General features: G+C 40.8%; 2 protein-coding genes across 3 annotated transcripts; both read left to right on the top strand.

The window, feature by feature from the left end:
- Positions 1-581: 581 nt before the first annotated feature.
- Positions 582-3,014, top strand: LOC102518892 (olfactory receptor 56). Of its 2 annotated transcripts, none has more exons than XM_006177982.2 (2): positions 582-591; positions 2,077-3,014. In XM_006177982.2, the coding sequence occupies exons 1-2, from the start codon at positions 582-584 to the stop codon at positions 3,012-3,014; spliced, it is 948 nt and encodes a 315-aa protein (XP_006178044.1). The 2 variants fall into 2 exon arrangements, with proteins under 2 accessions (XP_006178044.1, XP_006178045.1); XM_006177983.2 differs by lacking the exon at positions 582-591 and adding an exon at positions 1,105-1,114.
- A 16,084-nt stretch (positions 3,015-19,098) lies between these two features.
- Positions 19,099-20,106, top strand: LOC102506367 (olfactory receptor 56). The gene has a single exon (XM_006178013.2). It carries the CDS (start codon positions 19,162-19,164, stop codon positions 20,104-20,106), a length of 945 nt encoding a protein of 314 aa, XP_006178075.2. The 5' UTR covers positions 19,099-19,161.
- The last annotated feature ends 767 nt before the right edge of the window (positions 20,107-20,873 follow it).

Below are 20,873 nucleotides of genomic sequence, written 5' to 3'. Positions count from 1 at the left end.
ATAAACTTGTTTACTATGTCTGTGAGTCTGTTTCTGTTTTATAGGTAAGTTAATTAGTGCCTTTTTCCTTTTTTAAGATTCCACACATGAGTGATATCATATAGTATTTTGTGTATAGCACAATGTCACAGTCATGCACATATATACATATATTCATTTTCAAATTGTTCTTCATTATCGGTTATTACAAGTTATTAAATATAGTTCCCTGTGCTATACAGAAGAAACATTTTTTAAAAATCTGTTTTTATAAATAGTGGCTAACGTTTGCAAATCTCAGACTCCCAAATTTATCCCTTCCCATCCCCTTTTTCCAATAACCATAAGATTGTTTACTCTGTGAGTCTGTTTCTGTTTTGTAGATGGGTTCATAGTGTCCTTTCCCCCCTCTTTTTTTTAGATTTCACATATAAGTGATATCATATGGTATTTTTACTTCTCTTTCTGGCTTACTTCACTTAGGATTACAATCTCTAGGTCCATCCATGTTGCTGCAAATGGCATTATTTTATTCTTTTTTATGGCTGAGTAGTATTCCATTGTATAAATATACCACAGCTTCTTTATCCAGTCATCTGTCAATGGACACTTGTTTCCATGTCTTGGTTATTGTAAATAGTGCCACTATGAACTTTGGGGTGCATGTATCTTTTTCAATTAAGATTCCCTCTGGATATATGCCCAGGAGTCGGGGTGCTGGATCATATGATAAGTATGTTTTTAGTCTTTTGAGGAATCTTCATACTGTTTTTCACAATGGCTAGGCCAAACTACATTCCAACCAACAGTGTAGGAGGGTTCCCTTTTTTCCACAGCCTCTCTAGCATTTATCATTTGTGGACTTTTGAATGATGGCCATTCTGGTGTGAGATGATACCTCATTGCAGTTTTGACTTGCATTACTCTGGTAATTAGTGATATTGAGCATTTTTTTCATGGGCCTATTGGCCATTTGTATGTCTTCACTGGAGAGTTGCTTGTTCAGGTCTTCTCACAGAAGGCATTTCTAAAGAGGGTGGCATTTGTGTAAAAATAAGAAGCAAGTGAGAAATGGAAATCTGAGGAAAGACCATCCCAAAGAGAAGATAATGCAAAGATCCAAAGATGGGGGTGTGTCCAGTTCATCCAAGGAAATTCAAGGAAGCACAGTGAGCTAAGGGGGCATGGTAGGAGTTGAGGTCAGAGGTATCGGTGTGTGTGTGTGTGTGTTTGCACGTGCATGTGTGTTGTGTAGGACTTTGTGTGCCACTGTAAGGATTTGGGCTTTATTTGGAGTAATTTGGGAAGCCACTGATGTACCTTCAGCAAGAGAATCACATCATATGACTCACATTTTAGCATAATCATTTGAACTGCTATGAGACTAGAGTCAAGAGATTCAAGGATAGAAGCCAGGAAACTGGGTAAGACCCTGTAACAGTCCATCTGAGAGAGGACGATGGGCATGGACTAGAGCAGTTGCAGTGGGGATGAGCATTAATTGGATTCTGAGATATTCTGAATGTAGAGTCAAAAGGCTTTTCTGATTGTTGGGATCTAGGGAATAAAAGATATAGCAGAATTAAAAATGATTCTAAGATATTTGGTCTGAGCAAAACAAAGAACATCTCAAGTCTCCATTATCTCTCCTATTGTAACACATATAAATAGTATCTCAGGAATAAAATGGTCCAAGTCCTGTTAGAGATAATTTATTGAGTCCATTTAATCCCCGCTGAAAAGAGTCAGTGCCATAAGGGAATGCCAATATTTTGCCTGTGGAAGAAAGCTTGTCCAGTAGTCCCGTGACACATAATATAACTCAGTTTCTATTCTTCTTGGTATGGATGCATGCAAATGTAGATATATGGTTCAGTTTTATGAGCTAGCAAAGATCCTATCATCTGTGTCATAGGAAAATGAAAGAGTATCTTCTTGTATGTTCCTAAGCATATATCGTTAAGCTCTCATGAATTACAAGAGATACAGCTGAATGAAGAAGAAGAATCCAAAGATAAATAAAGACATGTTACTCAGTCTCATAATTTCTCTGTCCATGTTCCTAGGTGACCGTGAATAAGTGAACCATGAGGATAGGGTTGAACCAATCGTCTCTAGATGGCTTTATCCTCTTGGGCATCTTTTCTCACAGCCAGACTGATCTCATCCTCTTCTCAGTGGTCATGATAGTCTTCACGGTGGCCCTCTGTGGGAATGTCCTCCTCATCTTCCTCATCTACGCTGATCCTCGACTTCATACACCCATGTACTTCTTCCTCAGTCAGCTCTCCCTCATGGACCTCGTGTTGGTCTGTGACATTGTTCCAAAGATGGCGGTCAACTTCCTGTCTGGCAGGAAGTCCATCTCCTTTGTGGGTTGTGGTATACAAATTGGCTTTTTTGTCTCTCTTGTGGGATCTGAAGGGCTCTTGCTGGGGCTCATGGCTTATGATCGCTACGTGGCCATTAGCCATCCACTTCACTATCCCATCCTCATGAGCCAGAGGGTCTGTCTCCAGATTGCTGGGAGCTCGTGGACTTTTGGGATAATAGATGGAATGATACAGATGGTGGGAGCCATGAGCTTACCCTACTGTGTCTCAAGGAATGTGGATCACTTCTTCTGCGAGGTGCCGGCTTTGCTGAAACTGGCCTGTGCAGACACATCCATTTTTGATACCCTGCTTTTTGCTTGTTGTGTCTTCATGCTGCTCCTGCCCTTTTCCATCATCGTGGCCTCCTATGCTCGCATCCTGGGGGCTGTGCTCCATATGCGCTCTGCTCAGGCCCGTAAAAAGGCTCTGGCCACCTGTTCCTCCCACCTGACAGCTGTGTCCCTCTTCTATGGGGCAGCCATGTTCATCTACCTGAGGCCCAGGCGCTACCGGGCCCCAAGCCATGACAAGGTGGTCTCTGTCTTCTACACAGTCCTTACTCCTATGCTCAACCCCCTCATTTATAGCTTGAGGAACCAGGAGGTGATGGGGTCCTTGAGAAAGAGGCTGGATGGTTGCAGGATTGGTGACCAGCACTGAATGCCAGGGCATCTGGTACCTGGTACGGCCACCTCCTGGTTGCATAATGTTGATAAGTCACTCACCCTTTGTGAGTGTCACTCCCTCATCAATAAATGGGAATCATGTGGTTTCACTGGTGTATACATCTATCAAAATTCATCAAAGTGTACATCTGAAATATGTGTAGTTTGCTGTACAGGAACCATACCACAGTAACGGTGTTTAAAAAAATAAATGGGAAACATGACACCTTCCCTACCTCACAAGAATTTTTTTAGGAATCAATACATGTAAATCTAAAGCCCTGTGAAGAAGCAGTGCATTGTTATTATTGTGATTATCCATCGTTTATAAAGTCCCTGGGGTAAATTCACTCTATCTCTTAATTCTTGGATATAGCTGCATTTTATTGAGTGCTTACTATGTGCTGGGCTCTGCCCTTTTCCCTTTACATATCATTTATATTATTTAATTATTGATTCAGCCTGATAAATATGGGTATTTTAAGTGGAAACTTTCCAGATGCCAGAAATGGAGTCTCTGCAATTCTTCTTGGATGATCCCTAGCCTTCTCCCATGTTCCATTAGAGGTGTTATAAGCTTCTTTTAAGAAATATAAATATATACTTAAGTGTTTAGAAATTATTCGTGTATTTCCAGTACCTGGCTCTGTGCCTTATAGAAAGCAGTTGCTTAATAAAACCTTCCTGAATGAATGTAAGAAGCCATCAAATGGGATAATATATATGAACACATTTTAAAAAGCACCCTTCACATGTCAGATTTTCTATGGTAGCTATGATTATTTCTGTACTTCAAGTTCTGCAAAATTGAAACTGCATTTGTTTTGGAAGATGAAGATTAGAACAGGATTAAAGACAGAATTGAGCCATTACTTTACAACCTAGATATCAGTCCGGATCTAGCCAGGAGTAAACCATATCAGTTATTTTAACAGAAAGAAAAAGTAATATAAAGAGTTGCTAACCGGATATTTGAGATCTGAAATGGCAAAAGAAGAACACGAGGGATTGCAGAGAAGGAAAACCTATAGAAAGAAACTACTATTCTTAGGCCTGGGGATGGACAGGAAGAGGTTAAGGTCATTAAAGCCTGGACTCTTGGAGCCCAGATGTCTGAGGCGTGAGCACTGACCAGCTGGTATTCATATCTCAGAAGGTGCCTATGGCGGTGTCTTCCATAGGAGACATGGGGAAGACCGCCCTCTCCTGACTTATTATGGTGGTTCCTCCAGAGCTGAGAGGAAGAAGAGGGGTTTACAGAGCTGGGCCCCAGACTTCTGGCAAGTGGGTGCTGTGTAGTTGGTTATGACACCCCAGGAGCTCGCAGGAGAGTCTCTGTTTCCAGACCGCTGAGGATTAGGTGTTGGTCAACCAGTACTTGTTCCTCTGAAGGACAAGATGAAACCAGTTCTGTGAGTGTGAAAGTAAACTGCAAATCAGATGAACTGCCAAGATGAAGAAACATGGCTGAGATGATTTGGAGAGGAAAACCAGGAAATCATGGAGGAATTAGTTTTTTCTCTCCTCTCCTGGCTTACAGTAGCCTTTCAGTGACCTTGCTGGCGGATCCTAAGGTGAACCTTGATGACGAAGCAGCCCCAGCATACACTCAGAAATTGGAGTGTAGAACTGTGGGTTTGGAGTAGAGGCAACAGCTTAAGAACTGGCACAGGCCACCCCTTTGGCTGCTCAGCATCCAGACCATTTAACTTGTATTTGAGCTTCCGTTAAACAGTAACAACAGCATAACAATGTGGAACTATTCTCCATACACATGGTATCCATCATTAGCCATGGTAGCCACCTATGGGCAATATTGGTACAGCTCATATTCAGTCATAATCTCTGTATATTAACTACCACCAACAATCAGTATATAAATAAGAAGAGGAAAGAGGAGCGAGAGAGAGAGAACAAAATAGCTCACATATGTGTATACACACATACACACAAACACACCAACAGGCTAATTGTTCATAAAGCCATAATTGATATTTGTAAGTTTCTTCTTCCATTTTCTGTTCCTTACTTCCTTTGCCCTCAGCTAGAACCTCATTTGTTTGGGATAATTGACCTAGTGGTGTACCCTACATCTTTATTCCAAAGAGGTCTGAATCCTCAGTGGTACCGCTTATACTTCTGGTAGCTGTATCTTTCCATTATGTTTTACCTCTGAACATGGAAGGACTGATAGAGACCCAGAAAGTCGCCTGTCTCAGGAAATTGTTAGTTCACTGGCATGAGATGTTCAAGACAACCAGATGAAGTTTCAACTTCTAATTGAATGGGACCACTTTTGGTCAGTTATGGGAGAAACAGTACCATTTACTGATTACTGAATCAAAGCACATATTGCATTCTGTGAGATCGAACCCCGTATTTTCAGGGTCTTGTTTCTAAAATGACACTGTAAATGAGCTGGTATCAAAACTGAGGCCAACAGCTTCTGGGTGATGGTATATATAAAAGACCAGTCAGATCCATGGACACAGGTCCATTGCCACCCTTCCTTTGCTTAGAAACAAGTTTCTTGATCAGAAGCAACTTTGTGTAGAGTCCTTTGACAACATCTGAGGCATTCGGTAAGTACATAGGTAGTGGTGCTGTCAGAAGCATATGGGCAAGGCAGGCACATTTATTTCTGGAATAGAATTCTATTCCAGTGAAGTCAACTTGCTACCCTGTTCCTGATGAAGGGGTTCCAATGTAATAAACCTGCCACTAGGTGGCCTGTTCATTTCCCAAAGGAAATGCATGATATTGGGGCTCAAAATTCATTTCTCCTGCTGGAAGGTTAGGCCCTCAGTGGTAGTAGTGACCAAATCAGCTTGCTGAGGATTAATCCATGTTTATAAGCCTGTGAATAATCTCTGTCCCTACCTTCATAGCCCATTTGTATCTAGCCTATTGAACGAGCACAAGAGTTGTTCACAGAACATAAAGTTAAAATGATCAAGATCTCTGTAGAATATATTATTGAGCAGGATAATTGATGTAGTCCTGAGACAATATTGTGAAAACATACTGTTGGCTCTGGAAGGTAAGCAAGCCGCTTTTAGTGGTTCTTGCAAGTTGTTATAGAGAAAAAAAGAATTTCCCAGGTCAATAAATTACGTACTAGGTTTCAAGGGCTATGTTGACCTATTCCAGTAAAGATGACCACACAATGTAACAGCCACTGCAGTTAGAGTTACCATCTGATTAATTTTACAGTAATCCATAATAATTTTCTAAGATCTATTTGCCTTCTGTAAAGGCCAAAGAAGATGTGTCTATTTCAAGTTTATGGTAGCGTTAACACATACAATCCGTCCAGAGATGCAGTATTAATTTTTGCTTACTATCTGGCAGGAAATTGAAGCTCCTGATCTTTCACTTGTTCTTTCTACCATAATGAACCTCCCTCTACAGTTCAGAGAACCAGTATGGTTTGTCTGCCTAGTACACAACACCAGATGTCCACTCTACCTCAGATAATTGGCATCTGGGTCTTTTATCTACACAAGCAAACTTGTCCTTGAAAAGGTCCTCGGCTTTGAAGTCAGCAATGGCGGAAATTTCATTAGACACGCTAAGCTCCAGTCTGATTTGAGATTGGGTCGACTTCAGGCGGGGTTTGTGGAATTGTCCCAGACTGCTGGCCTGTATCCCACTTTGCATGCCTAGGAAGATTTTGGAGCAGTCTAACACTTCCCTAGGTATTTGCTTGCACAAGGGTTTACTGAAACGTTCACCACTGTGCAAGCTCTGTCCTTCTGTAAACCCAAGGAGATGCATCAACACCTTACATGGACTCAGTGACCCTCTGCAGGCCTGAGGACTCCCCAGCTGCCACTCTTGGCCTCCCCGGCCTGGTCAACAATACAGTATAATTAACTAGAGTCACCAAGCTGTACATTAGGTCTCCAGAACTTACTCATCTTGTGTAACTGAAATTTTGTACCCTTTGACCAACATCTCCCTCTCTTTATATGTCAGTTGACATTTTCTATTTCTTCTTGAGTCAGTTTTGGTAACTTGTATGTTTCTAAGGATTTGTGCATTTCAGTTTACTTACCTACTTTTTTGGTGTGAAATTGTTCATGGTATTCTCTTATATTCCTTTTTATTTCTGTAAGGTCCCTACTTTCATTTCTGATTTTAGTTATTTTGTGTCTTCTCTTTTTGTGTGTCATTCTAGCTTAAGTTTTGTCCATTTTGTTTATCTTTAAGGAAGAAACTTTTGGTTTTGTTGGTTTTCTTGACTGTTTTTCTACCTCTGTTTAATTTATCTCCACTCTAATCTTAATTTCCTTCAGTCTTCTAGCTTTGGGTTTAGTTTTCTCTTTTCCTAGTTCCTCAAAGTATAAAGATAGGTAGTCATTTTGAGCTCTTTTTTCCTTTTTAATATAGGCTGAAATTTTACAGCTGTAAATCTCCCTCTGAGCATTGCTTTCCTTGCATCCTACATTTTAGTATATTGTGTTTTCATTTTCACTTGTCCCAAGATTTTTTTTTTCTAATTTACCTTTGATTTCTTCCTCGATCCACTGGTTGTTTAAGAGTGTGGTGTTTAATTTCCACATATTTAAATTTTTCCATTTTTCTTCACTTTATTGATTTCTAGTTTCAGAGAAGACACTGCATTATTTAAATATTTGAAATTTGTTGAGACCTGATTTGTAGCCTAATATATGGTCTATCCATGTGCACTTGAGAAGAATACGTATTCTTCTGTTGTTAGGTAGAGTGTTCTGTATATGTCTACTAGATCCATTTGGGTTAGAACATAATTGATATCCTCTGTTTTCTCTATTTTCTCGCTGATCTTCTGTCTAGATGCTCTATCCATTAATGAAGGTGAAGTATTAAGTCTCCAACTATTATCATAGCACTGTCTCTCTTTCCTTCAGTTCTGACAAAGTTTGCTTCATATATTTTGGGGCTCTGTTAAATACATATATGTTTATAATTGTTAGAGCTTCTTGATGAATTGACCATTTTATCAACATATAATGTACTTAGGCCCTTGTAACAGTCTTTTTTTCTTGAACAATATTTTTTCTAATATTAGTATTGCCACCTCAGCTCTTTTGTGGCTATATTTGCATGGAGTATCTTTTCATTTTCCATCTATTTGTGTTTTTGGATCTAAGTGAATCTCTTATAGACAACATATAGTTGAATCATGTTTTAAGACATTTATTTTTGCCAATTTTTGCTTTTTAATTGGAGAGTTTAATTCATTGAAATTTAAAGTAATTACTGATATGGACAGACTTAATTCTGCTGTTTTGATATTTCTTTTCTATATGTCTTATACTTTTTAAGTTTCTCATTTCTTTCATTACTGTCTTCTTTTGTGTAACTGATTTTTTTGGTAGTGTACTGTTTTGATTCCCTTCTCATTTCCTTTTCTGCATATTTTAAATATATCTTCTTAGCATTTGCCATAAGGATTAGAATTCTTACCTTAAATTTTTTTAATTAAAAAATTTTTAATAATCTAGTTTGACTTTTACAAACTTAGCTTTTGTAACATACAAAAGCCCTGCTCCTACATAGCTCTGTATTCCTTTATTTTGTTACTGCCACAACAGTTACATCTTAATACATTGTGTGCCAATTAACATAGGTTTATAATTATTGTTTAATATATTAATCTTTTTTTTTAAAAGTAGAGGTCCTGGGGATTGAACCTAGGACCTCACGCATGCTAAGCATGCAGGCTACCATTGAGCTAGCCTCCCCCACTAATATTAATCTTTTAAATAGTGCAGGAAATAAAAAAATTACTAACCAAAAATACAATCCTTTATTTTTATATTTATTTTTGCTACTTTTACTAGAGTTTGGTATTTCTCATATGGCTCCAGGTTACTGTCCAGTGTCCTTTTATTTCACCCTGACTGATGCCCTTTGTCATTTCTTGCAGAGGAAGTTTACTAATAGTGTACTTTCTTGGCTTTTGTTTGGCTGGGAATGTCTTATTTCTCCTTCGCTTTGAAGGATAGTTTTGCCAGATAGAGAATTCTTCGCTGACAGTTTTTTCCCCAGTGGTTTAAATGGTCAGTTCGCTCCTTTCTTTTCTCTAGGGTTTCCGATGAACAATATGTTGTAAATCTTATTGCTCCCATGTAGGTGATAACTTGTTTCTCTTATGCTGCTTTCAAAATTCTCTCTTTGTCTTTAACTTTTAATAATTTCATTATAATGTGTCTCTGTAAGGATCTCTTTTGTGTTGTGCTTCTTAGATTTATTGAACTTCTTAAATGTGTTGATTCATGTCTCATCAAACGTGAACAGATTTCAACAATTATTTCCTTAAATATTCTTCCTGTATCTTTCTTTCTTCTCTTTCTTGAATTTCCAAATGCCTATGCTCCTGTTCTTGAGGGTATCCCACAGGTCTCTTAAGGTCTTTTCATTATTCTTCATTCTTTTTTCTTTCTTTTCTTTAGACCTAATAATCTGAATTGACCAGTCATCAGGTTCTCTGATTTTTTTCCTCTGCATTTTTAATCTCTGTTGATTTCCCCAGTGAGTTTCTCATTTTAGTTATTATACTTCTTCAGCTCCAGAACTTCAGCTTGTTTCATTTTATAATTTGTATCTTTTTATTGGTATTCTCTATTCATACATTGCTTGCTTAGTTTCTGTAGCTCTTTTTCCAGTTTCCTTTAGCTATCTGAGAATATTTAAGTTGGTTGATTTAAAGTATTTTGTGGTAAGTCTAAGTCTGTGCTTTCTCAGGTTTCTTTAGTTCCTGATCATTTCTTCTGTGAATGGATTATGCTTTCTTACTATCTTCATGTTTTGCAAATTTCATTGAAAACTGAATATTTTGAGTATTATAATGTGGTAACCTGGAAATTAAATTCTCCCTTCTCAGAATTTGTTTATCTTGCTTACTGTAGGCTTTGGTTACTTGTTTAGAGAGCTTCATAAATTATTTTTGTAAGGTCTGTGTTTTTGTCTCTGTTATGGGGAGAGAACAGAGAGAGGTTACACTGATAACTTCTATAGCAGAGAGATGACTTTAGGTTGTCTATTCCATTTAATTTTCACAACAAATGTTTTCCAGTGAAAATCATTATTCCCATTTTACAGATGAAGAAACTGATATTCAGAAGAGGAAGGGCCCAAGGCAAAGTCTAAAAAATGTTGCCACCCAGCTCTGTCTGGCTTCAGGGTCAAGTGTCTGTGCTATGCTACCTTTATTTTTGTAAATTTCTTAGTATGACAGAAACTCAGCTAAGTTGGAGCTGACGGAAGATTGGGGAAGAGGGGTCAGTCCAGGGACACACGACCTCTTTGTCATAAAAGAACGTTTATTTTATATTGACCTCTTGAGGATTTCACTGAATTCCAGGGGAACTGAGCTCTGAAGTTAGAAGGGTCAGTGTGATCTTGGATGGGAGCCTTCTCATTTAGCCCAGGTTATGGGAGGAGGAAGAAGGAACCAGAGGGGAAACAGTCTGGAAAACTCTAGAAGATCCCTGTTGGCTTCACCTACATATATTACTTAGTGAGTATTCACAATGTGGGCCACAACCCAAGACAAAAGCCAACATTTCTCATTCCATTTTGGAATGGAGGGACAGACAACTCTTCTCAGATTGACCTATAGAAAATCTCTCCTCACTTTTCCTCTCCACCTACCCCTGGGAGAGTGTTTGTTTACTGGTGAGCTGAGATTGAGCAGAGAACTCTGCAGGAGTCTTCCTTCCCTAAGAGCTTTAATTACAGGAGACTGGGGACAGAGACGTGGCAGAGGAGGGTTCTCTAAGGACTTGTAAGAACAGAAGTAACTTTCTGAGTTACAGCAAAAGGGAGAACAATGGATGGCAGTGAAAAACGGCAAGTTATAAAACCTCTCAGCTGCGTGCTGGACCTTGCACACCAGGGGGCTTCTTCCCTAGGGGAGAGGCTCTGCGTTGGCTCCCAGCAAGGAGACCCACCCATCCTCATCCAGCCCTCTCCCACCCTGCTTTCCTTCTGAATGAGGGATGTATGGTTTCTCTGTGCTTTAACTCTTATTTCTGAAAGGCTTTTTCCTTTTTTCTTTTTTCCCCCTGTTATTATACTTTTGTATTTTCAAAAATTTTCTGAGTATAAAATTCAAAACTAAAACATAGCTGAAAGTTAACTAGAGTACGAGTATTTTGTAGACTCATCTTATGAATGGGTAGCTTAGAAAAATGAGATTTTTGATGAGACATGGAGCCATATTTCATCTCCTTGTTTCACATTTTGTATTTACCAGGGAATCATAGCCACAGACAACATGATGGAAGACACTTGTGTGGATGTTAGCCTCATAAATGTAATTAAACCAGCACTTTATTTCTACTTTTAAAAATACATTCCAAATAACTAACAAATCAATGAAGCATACATATTATTGTATATTTGACTCATCCCTTGTATGAACTAAGCTATTTGAGAGCCTAAGGACATTTGACATTTATCAATTTCTGAAAATTGCGTAACTGCTAAAGATTTTATTCTCACTAAAATTGAAACTAGCAGGGCAATGTTGAAAGACTTTTTCTTAATCCCTAATGATTTTGCCAGGGGTTTAGCACAAATCTCTGTCTTCTGTGATCGTTTCTTCTTTCAGACCCATTTTCTTCCCATTTTAACCAGTCTTAATGCATTTCTTCAAACCCTTTCCACCAGTGGAAAGCATTGGGTATTTTCTGCATATGGATGGGGACTGCCCCAAGCATCTCAGTCAACTATTACTTTCATAGCGTGGGAGGAAGTTCTAGAGGCGTTCTGACCAAACAAGACTTTCTTTCTCCTGGAGATGTCTCTTCTCTACCTTTATAGTTCCCACGTGTTTCCATTTCAGGCCCATTTCCTTCAGGAAGATGGAGGTGTGCAGGTTTCCCCCCAATGAGAGAGACCCCACTGCAGACCCAACTGATTGATCAGAGCAGCCCTTCCTGGCTTGTGAAGTCTCTTCACCAAGGACACGAGGCTCCCAGTGGGACCTGCTTCTTGACTCTCCAGGCCTTCCCGATGCCATTAATTACATGGTTTCAGGTAAGGCTCTTCCTCTCCGTGTCTTGTGTTTGACGTCTCTGCTCTCAGATGCTTAAAATGATTGTTGATCCTCCAACAATCCCTGCCATTCTCCTGCTCGCCATTTCTCTTAAGGTAGAGAACTCTTGTGTGGTTAGATTTTGTTTCTGAATTTTTTTCCCTTTTAACCTTTTATTCCATGGGTAGAAAACTAAAGAAGACCTGAGGGTGGTTTGTTCCAAACTTTCATATGAAAGCTCGAGAGACCTGAGACCCAGAAAAAGGAGGAAATTATTTCCTCAGGGTCTCGTCACAGGTTGTAGGAAAGATGAGAATTATTTTGTCTTTTCTTGTCTAGAGAGGATGTGACAATGGCTAGACCACCTAAAAGTGGACTTTTCAAGGCATTGGGAGAGTTATCTGTCTCTGATGGTATCTGGTTGTTCGATTTTGAAAGACAGTGGTACAATTTCTACACATATTTCTATGTTTCTACACATATGCCTACGTTTCCAACACTTGAAAACAAGTTTCTTCTCGCTGCCTCCCAACTCTCTCTATGTATCTCTCTATGTATCTATCTATCTATCTATCTGTGTTTTCTGTTTGATGTTCTCTGCTATATCCCATCTCGTTTAAGGTCACTCAGAGCTCTGCTCTTATTTTGAGAAACATGTTTTGATGTGTTTGCTCCCTTCTATTCCTACCTTGTAGTTTCCTTCTCTTTGACAAAGCTGTCATGTGGGCTTGACTTCTCCCCTCTCTGCTTCAGGGCTCTCTGACGATACTCCCCGGCACATGTCTGCGCGAGTCTTTTATGCACAACCCTGGGCTTTGGCAAGTCTGACCCGAGGGCTGCAGGAAGGCCTGTTTGCCCTAGGATGGCTCCTGCTTTGCGCAAGTGAAACCATTTCTGTTTCAGCCGCCTGGTTAAGGTTTGTCAGGAGAACTCGCATCTCAGTTAGTAACAAGGGATTAGATTACATTATCGTGGGGCTTTCTTTATTAACAAAGATTAGTTTTTCTATTCAGTTAGTTTTTCTGTTCAGTTATTGACCACAACTAATGTATCTGATGAGTCAGGGTAAACAGTATCCGAGCTCCCTTTGAAATGATAAATTCTGATTTTCAATGCAACTCATTTTTTAAAACCTTTTTTTTCTTTACTTTCTTCCTGCTGCCACGTTTTGTCCAGGGCATAATAGTGATGAAGGTTGTAGACATCATAAAGGACTGCCACTATGGTTTAGGGGGCTTACTATGTGCCAGGCACTAGAGGAGGGGCTTTTACATACATTATCCTGTTTTATCCTCACTGCCAGTGATGAAACTGGGGCTCGTAGGGTTAACACAGCCCATGGCCCCCTCCTGCCTGGACCATCATGCTGCTTACCAGTAGCGTCTCCCCTTCTCTTGTCTCCCTGTCTCTCTGCCATCCAGTGAGCAGACTTCGACCTGCTCCTTTGCTTAACAGTCAACAATGCTCACTATTTGTTGAGCCCTTTTCTGTGTGAGCCAGGCTAGTGTCTGATGCTTTTGAACACATGGACTCACTAAATCTCCATAACCACCGTGGAAGGTTACTATTCTTGTCCTCATTTTGGAGATGAGATGACAGCTTCAGTGAGCACTTGCTCAAAGATAATAATTGGCCAAATTCATCTATTAACCATGACCCAGTGATATCTAAGGTCCCAGCCCCTTCAGTCTGCCATTCAGGAGCACAGACTCTCTCCACTGCTTCCTTAACGTGGACTCCCTGCTCAGTCAATGCACCCAGTTTACCTCCCCCATCAATATTTTGCTTTCTTCTCTCTGCCTCAAGTTCTGCCTTTTCCTTATCCTCGAAATATTTAATTGGCTTCTGCTCAGCTTAGATGTTCCGATGATCCTTCAGGATCCAGCTTCACCTCCTGGGATCCAGGAAGCCTCTTCGGCATCCAAACAGATGAGAATTTCCTCCTCGGCACCTTTAAGGGCAAGGAGATTGTACTCCTGGCATTTGTCGGGCTGCCATCTCTCCCAAGTGCTACATGCTCTCAGTTGTGAATAGGTGGTACATGGAGGACATGCAGAGACCGCAATCACGGCCTTTGTGCTTAGTAAACTTAACAAAATTTGGAGAAATCTGTTCTTGAAAATGTAAACAGCACCACCAGATAAATAACATCAATTCAGAAATAAAAGCCAAGGCCTTTTCACTTTTTAAAGGAAGGTAATAAAACTGAACTTTCTGTCCATGACTATGCACTCAGCACAAGATCGCATATAATTTCAGAATTCAGGTATCCCAGGCACTAGCAACCTTTGATGTTCTGTTGGTCAAGGCATTACTTGTTTGATCAGCAACTTCTTAATTATGACATCAGTGATAAAGAAAGAGGAGAGATCATGGAGGAGGAGGCACTTGATGGAAAAGGTAAGGTTTTGAGGGTGGGAGGAGAGAGCAACTGCGGTGTCAGCTCCCAGGAGAAGACCGCATCTGCTTGTTCACTCTGTTCTTAGCACCTACAACAGTGCCTGGCACATAGTAGATTCTCAATGGTCTGCTGAATGAATGAAGGATGAGGGAGGACATTCCAGGCAGATGGGAAGGCGTGAATACCAGCACAGGCTCTGCTGGGGGGGAATGCAGGTGGACTTGGGCATACTGAGACGGAGGTGAAGTCTGGGACTCAGCAGACAGGCCAGGGGGATGTCTGGGTTTGGCGTTACGGCCTCTTGGACCACTGCTCATGTATAAGAAGCCAGGCTCTCGAACATGCGTAAAGAACGTTCCAGGGGTGTGGGAGGCAGCTGCGAAGGGTCAGATCATTACAACTGTTTTGTCCAGATTGAAAGCAGCTGCCTCTGGTGCCTGAGTGGCCGGGGGCAACGATTCGAAGACCCTGAAGGGGGCAGGGATGCCCAAGGGAGCCAGAAGGGTTTGAAAGCAATGCACTCTGCTCCACAGCCCCTCCTAACAGGATGGGGGAGTCAGAGACACTGGGCCTTCACTGAGTCCTGGAACTACCAGTGCTCATTACTGCATTGATAACGGGACGGCTTTTTGTCTCTGCCTGGCTGCCCTCTGCAGTCAGGTGCCCTCTCTGTTCCTTGCCATTGTCTCCCATCTGTGACGTTATCTTTCCCTTCATCCTTCTCTCTCAGTGTTTCCCGTGCTCCCTTTGTTCACCGTGTCTGTGTCCTCTGCCTTCTCTGTCTTTTCCAGGAAAACATCATTTCTGATCATCTAAAACCTTCCCTCTTCATTTTCCCACATTTTATCATGTCTCTTTATCTTGTCTCCTTTTCCTTGACATCTTCCCATTTCTCCTTTTATCTCTCCCTTCCTCTCCTGGTCTATTGTTAACGCTGCTCCTCATCCCTCTCCCTTCGAATCCCTCACTCTCTTTCTCTCATTCTTTACTTGCGTCTGGGCTGTTGCTGTATGAGGCTTACGGTCACTGCCTGGGACGGGGCTGGCAGTTTGGTCCTGTGTGCTGTGACTAGGGTGTGTATGGCCAGGCAGCTTTGGCAACCAGGAGATCCCCCACAACACCCCCAAGGTGACTCTGAGAATAGTATCTGATTGCTGTTACTTTTTCTGTAAAAATATATTAATCTATGAATCTATGACTTTAAAAGATTTCCAGATTGTTAACTTCTTATATGTGTTTTTAAAATGTTATGTTACAGAGCAAGCTTAGAGAAAAGATTTATCAGATACATCAGTTACCTGCTCCTGACGATCTTTATTTAAATTCAAATAATACACGAAGATGTTCTTATTGCTAAAAGCTCAAACATTACAGGTCAAGCTGGGGTCCCCCTTGACCACCACCCTCACCCAATTCTAACCCTCTCTCCAGAGGTAGCCACTGCTGTACTCTATGTCCTTCCGCACTTTATGTGTCCTTGTTTCTCATATTCTTGCCTCCTCACACTCAATATTACCAAACTTTGTACCAACTCCATGTGTAAGAAGTTGTATCTCTATTTTAATTTGATTTTCCTCTAGTTACTAGTGAGATAAAACAGTCTTTCTTAATGTTTACTTGGATTTTTTCCTGACGATCACTACCCATTTTGTTCATCCTTTTTAAGAAAATTGTTTTGTGGTGTTTTTACGCCACACATTTTGATTAGGAAAATAATATGAATCTCTTTCTAATATGTATTTTATAATATATTATATTGTTTTATTTATTATTATATATAATAGGTAATTTACATACACACACACACACACACACACACAGAATGCGTTCATTTTTTATGCTATATTTAATGCACCCATTTTCTCTCTCAAGTCATAAACACATTCTCCCATATTTCTTCTAATAACATTATAAATTTCTTAATACAGTTCTTTAAGCTTCCAGGAATTTATTTTTGTGTGCGGTATGATTAGGGATATAATTTTTTCAAAGCAGGTGACCAATTGTCCCAAGCCATTTATGGAACAGCCCTTCTTTTCTCACAGGATTTCAATTGTATTGTTTACGTCAGAATGTAAATCTTCACACGTAAGGCTGATTCTGGAGTTACTTTGTTCTGTGGGCCAGTTTTCTATTCCTTCCAGTAACAGACTGTTTATATTTTGATAACAGATGAGGCAGTTTCACGGTTTATTCTGGTCTGTTTGGACACTGTTTAACCCTTTCAAAATTGTTTGGCCCTTTGTTCAGAAAATATTAAGTACCTACATGTTGGTTTCACTTTATCAATTCCCATGACTGCTGTCATTGTTTATCATTTCAGCATTATATTATGTGTTTATTTAAAGTGCATATTGTCTCACAAAGAGTAAAATTCAAGACGCACAAAATCACATACCACAAAGGCTCTTTTTTCCACCCTAGATTTCAGCCATCTGATTCTGTCTTCTGAGGCAGTGTTACAAATTTCTAACGTCTTACTCTAGAGATTTTATTTATCTCTATATGTATGTATTATCCATACATATATTTTTGTATGTGTATATATATACACACACACACATATATATAATGTAATTATATATAGTTACTTGATATATGATATATCATATGAAATGAAATATAATTATATGCCATAACCTGTGACACGTAACTTATGAACTAGTTTGTAATCTATAATTACGGCATGTAATTAAATAGTATACATTATGACATTTCTATGTACAATTACACTGTATACACTGTATATACTGTATTTGTAATACACTGTAATGTGCTCTTTTCAATGAACAATATTATTTGGGAGAATTCTATACCAGCACGTAAAAAGCAACCTCATTCTGTTTCTTATTTGCATATTACCTTACTGTTTATTCCATTTTTCCTATATTGGTAAATACTTAGATTGCTTGCAAGCTTTTTCTTCTTTTTATTGAAGTATAGTTGATTTACAGTGTTTAGTTTGTGGTGTACAGCATACTGATTTGGTTATACATATATGTTCTTTTTCATCATGGGTTATCACAACATATTGAACATAGCTCCCTGTGCTATGCATTAAGACCTCTTTGTTTATCTACTGTATATACAGTAGTTTTTATCTGCTAATCCCAAACTCCTGATTTATCCCTCCCTCCCCACTTCCCCTTTAGTAGCCATAAGTTTGTTCTCTATCTCTATGAATCTCTTTCTGTTTTGTAAATAAGTTTATTTGTATCATTTTTTAAAGATTCCTATGCTCACAGATGTCCTTTCCTCACTTTTTTCTTCATCCTGATCAGTTTCTACTGTTTTCGGTGTCCCTTCCAATTTTATTTTGTAGATTCCACTTTTAGCGATCTCAACTTCATCTAACCTGTGCTATGTTTCTGCTCTTATCTCCTTGCTGCTTTTGGGTGACTTGTGAGAGAATTCTAACTGTACACTGTCATTTTCAAATTGCAGTTGAGATCACATGGATTCTTATAGATTAATATTGTGGAGAATTTACATGTTTACAGTGCTAAGCTTATGTCTCTAAGAACATGCATAGCTTTCCTCAGGCATTCTTTTATCTCTTTCAGTTACGTTTTATAATTTGTAGCATTAGTATTCTTTTCTCGGTAGTTTAGTTTTGTTGCAGTTGTGAGTAAGATACATTTATATTTTTCTACTATTTTTACTAATTAGTGGTATTGTATGGGAAAGACACAGATTTTTGGAGATTGATCTTATATATAGAATAATGTTGCTTTAAAATTAAATTGTATATCCACCGAGATAACCCTTAACCTCACTACCTGTCTGGAACCTCATGGTTAATATCTTGGCAAATTTTCTTCCAGTCTTTAGAAATACTTAAAAATACTCAGTTGATATAATTTTTTTTTTTGCTCAATATCTATTAAAAATGCCATAAATATCTCCTTGACAACATATTCTTTTATCGTTTGAGCATACCATAATTTAGTTATTCATTTGTGTTGTGCTTTTGGGTTGCCTCCAGTTTCTCATTTACTGTCTTCTTAGAAAATATTTTAGCCTTTCGTGCTCGAAAAAAATTAATAAGCCTCCTGGTGTCTCACTTTCCCCAAAGTGATCATTCTTTCCAGGCAGTTATGAGGACTGAATGCTAGAATGTGACAGTGCTCCTCACGCTGCCTGGCACTTGGCAGATGCTCCAGCAAAGTCAGCTGTCACCATTTCTGTCCTACGAGGCATTGCTCACGCTGTCTCTTTCATCTTTACTGTCACCTTATAAGATACTTGTTATCTCAATTTAAGATGAGAAAACAGGTCCAGAGAGGTTCTGTAAGTGCCCATTCACACAGCTGGTAAGTGTCTTTGCTCCTTCAGTACTTTTTTCCCTGAAAAAGCATATCCTTGAGTGAGGCTGGCCTAGGGCTTTGTAGAAGCAGCAACTAGGTGGACTGGACTGCAGACCCATCCCAGCAGAGGCAGAAGCAGAAGCCGTGCCCACTTTAGCAAAAGAGCTTAACATCTGCTTCTCAACAAGGTGCAGAAAGTGTTAGAAGTTAAAACAGCAGCGATTAACAACAGCCTGCAGGTTTGTTTGGATTCTTTCTCTTAAGGGGCCCTGCCTTTATTCTGAACCAGGTATTTGAAGAGGGCAAAGCTTTTGGAAGAGTAATGACCTCTGCATTATGGCACTAAACACAAACCTCCTGCTTCCAGAGCCCAGCCCTCTGCCTGGCGCATCCCTCTGCAGGAGCAATGGCCCTGGAGGGAAACCAGACTCTCATCTCCCACTTCATCCTCCTGGGCCTCTTCTCCCACTCACCCCTGCATGTCCTCCTCTTCTCCATCATCGTGCTCGTGTTCCTGGCGGCCCTCTCTGGCAACGGGCTCCTGGTCCTCCTCATCAGCATCGACCCCCGCCTGCACAGCCCCATGTACTTCTTCCTCCGCTGGCTGGCGCTCATGGACCTCATGCTCATCTCCACCATCGTGCCGCGGATGGCTGCTGACTTCCTCCTGGGCGGTGGCTCCATCTCCTTCACAGGCTGTGGCCTCCAGATCCTTTTCTTCGTCACCCTGCTGGGGGATGAGTGCTTCCTGCTGGCCTTCATGGCCTACGATCGCTACGTGGCCATCAGCCACCCGCTGAGGTACTCAGTGGTCATGAGCCGCCGTGTCTGCTGGCTCATGGTGGCAGGGTCCTGGCTCTCTGGCCTGGTGGATGGACTGATCCAGGCCATCTTCACCCTGAGCTTTCCCTACTGTGGCTCCCAGGAGATTGACCACTTCTACTGCGATATCCCAGCAGTGCTCAAGCTGGCCTGTGCCGACACCTCCCTGTATGAGACTATGATCTACGTGTGCTGCGTCCTCATGCTGCTCCTGCCCTTCTCCGTCATCTCTGCCTCCTACCTGCGCATCCTGGTGACCGTGCTCTGCATGCGTTCTGCTGCCGGCCGGCAGAAGGCCTTTGCTACCTGCTCTGCCCACATGGCAGTGGTGACTCTCTTCTACGGGGCTGCCATGATCACCTACATGCGGCCCCAGGCTCACCACTCCTCCAGGCAGGACAAGGTGGTCTCTGCCTTCTACACAGTGATCACCCCTGTGCTCAACCCGATCATCTACAGCCTGAGGAACAAGGAAGTCGCTGCTGCTCTCAGGAAACTGCTGGGGAGGTGCCCGTGTGGTGGGGGGTAGGGCTAGTTTGGAACTGACACTGTGTGTATGGGTTGAGTTCCATGGAATCTGGCTTAACCAACTGTGGTGTGATTGGAGAATATTGAATGTGCCCTACTAAAAATAAGAGCCATTCTCTGACAGGGTTAATCGGATTTGTACATCAGTTCAATCTCTCACGTTCATGATGAGTGTGGGCAATCTGGATGAAAGGTGGGACCAACAGGTTTACAAAAATAGAAGACACAGATTCTCCATCCCACAGCTGCTGGGAGAGTTGGCAAGTGGCTTCCCATGGCTGAAGAGAGGCACCTTGCCCTAGGCCTTTCTCCTTAGGTGGGTGGGGGCTGCCTGAATCCCATGAGGTGGTCAATGGAGGGTGCAAAGGCCTGAACACCTTGCCTCAGTTTGACCCTGAAGGGCCATCCCAGCTCCAGAGTTCCCCATCTCCAGAGCACTCCACGGGATCATCTGAGGCACCAGAGGCAAATTCTCTCTGCATCCAATTTTACTTTCTTATCCACCTTCTCTTTTCACAGGTCTTGATACTGAGCAGAATCTCCATTAACCTTGTGCATGCAAAGCCTGTCTCACCTTGCTTCTGGGAAACCTGACCTGTGAGGGAGGGAAATAAATAATAGATTAATATTTGTAACATTAAACAAAGTAAATTTTGCTATGTTTATTTTTAATTAATTCCATTTAAGCTTGAGTCATTCAAGAAAGAAACCTATTTGGGAAATTTCTTCACCTCTCAAGCATTCCTGAGCTCACCCACTTCTCCTCAC

This window comes from Camelus ferus, chromosome 3 (assembly GCF_009834535.1).
Source record: "Camelus ferus isolate YT-003-E chromosome 3, BCGSAC_Cfer_1.0, whole genome shotgun sequence".
In the NCBI taxonomy this organism is placed as follows: domain Eukaryota; kingdom Metazoa; phylum Chordata; class Mammalia; order Artiodactyla; family Camelidae; genus Camelus; species Camelus ferus.
The sequence above is the reverse complement of the archived record's forward strand: the minus strand, read 5'-3'. Positions and strand labels throughout refer to the sequence as shown.

Coding starts and splice junctions, on each gene's coding strand:
- LOC102506367 (XM_006178013.2), top strand. CDS start 19,162: ATGGCCCTGGAGGGAAACCAGACTCTCATCTCCCACTTCATCCTCCTG.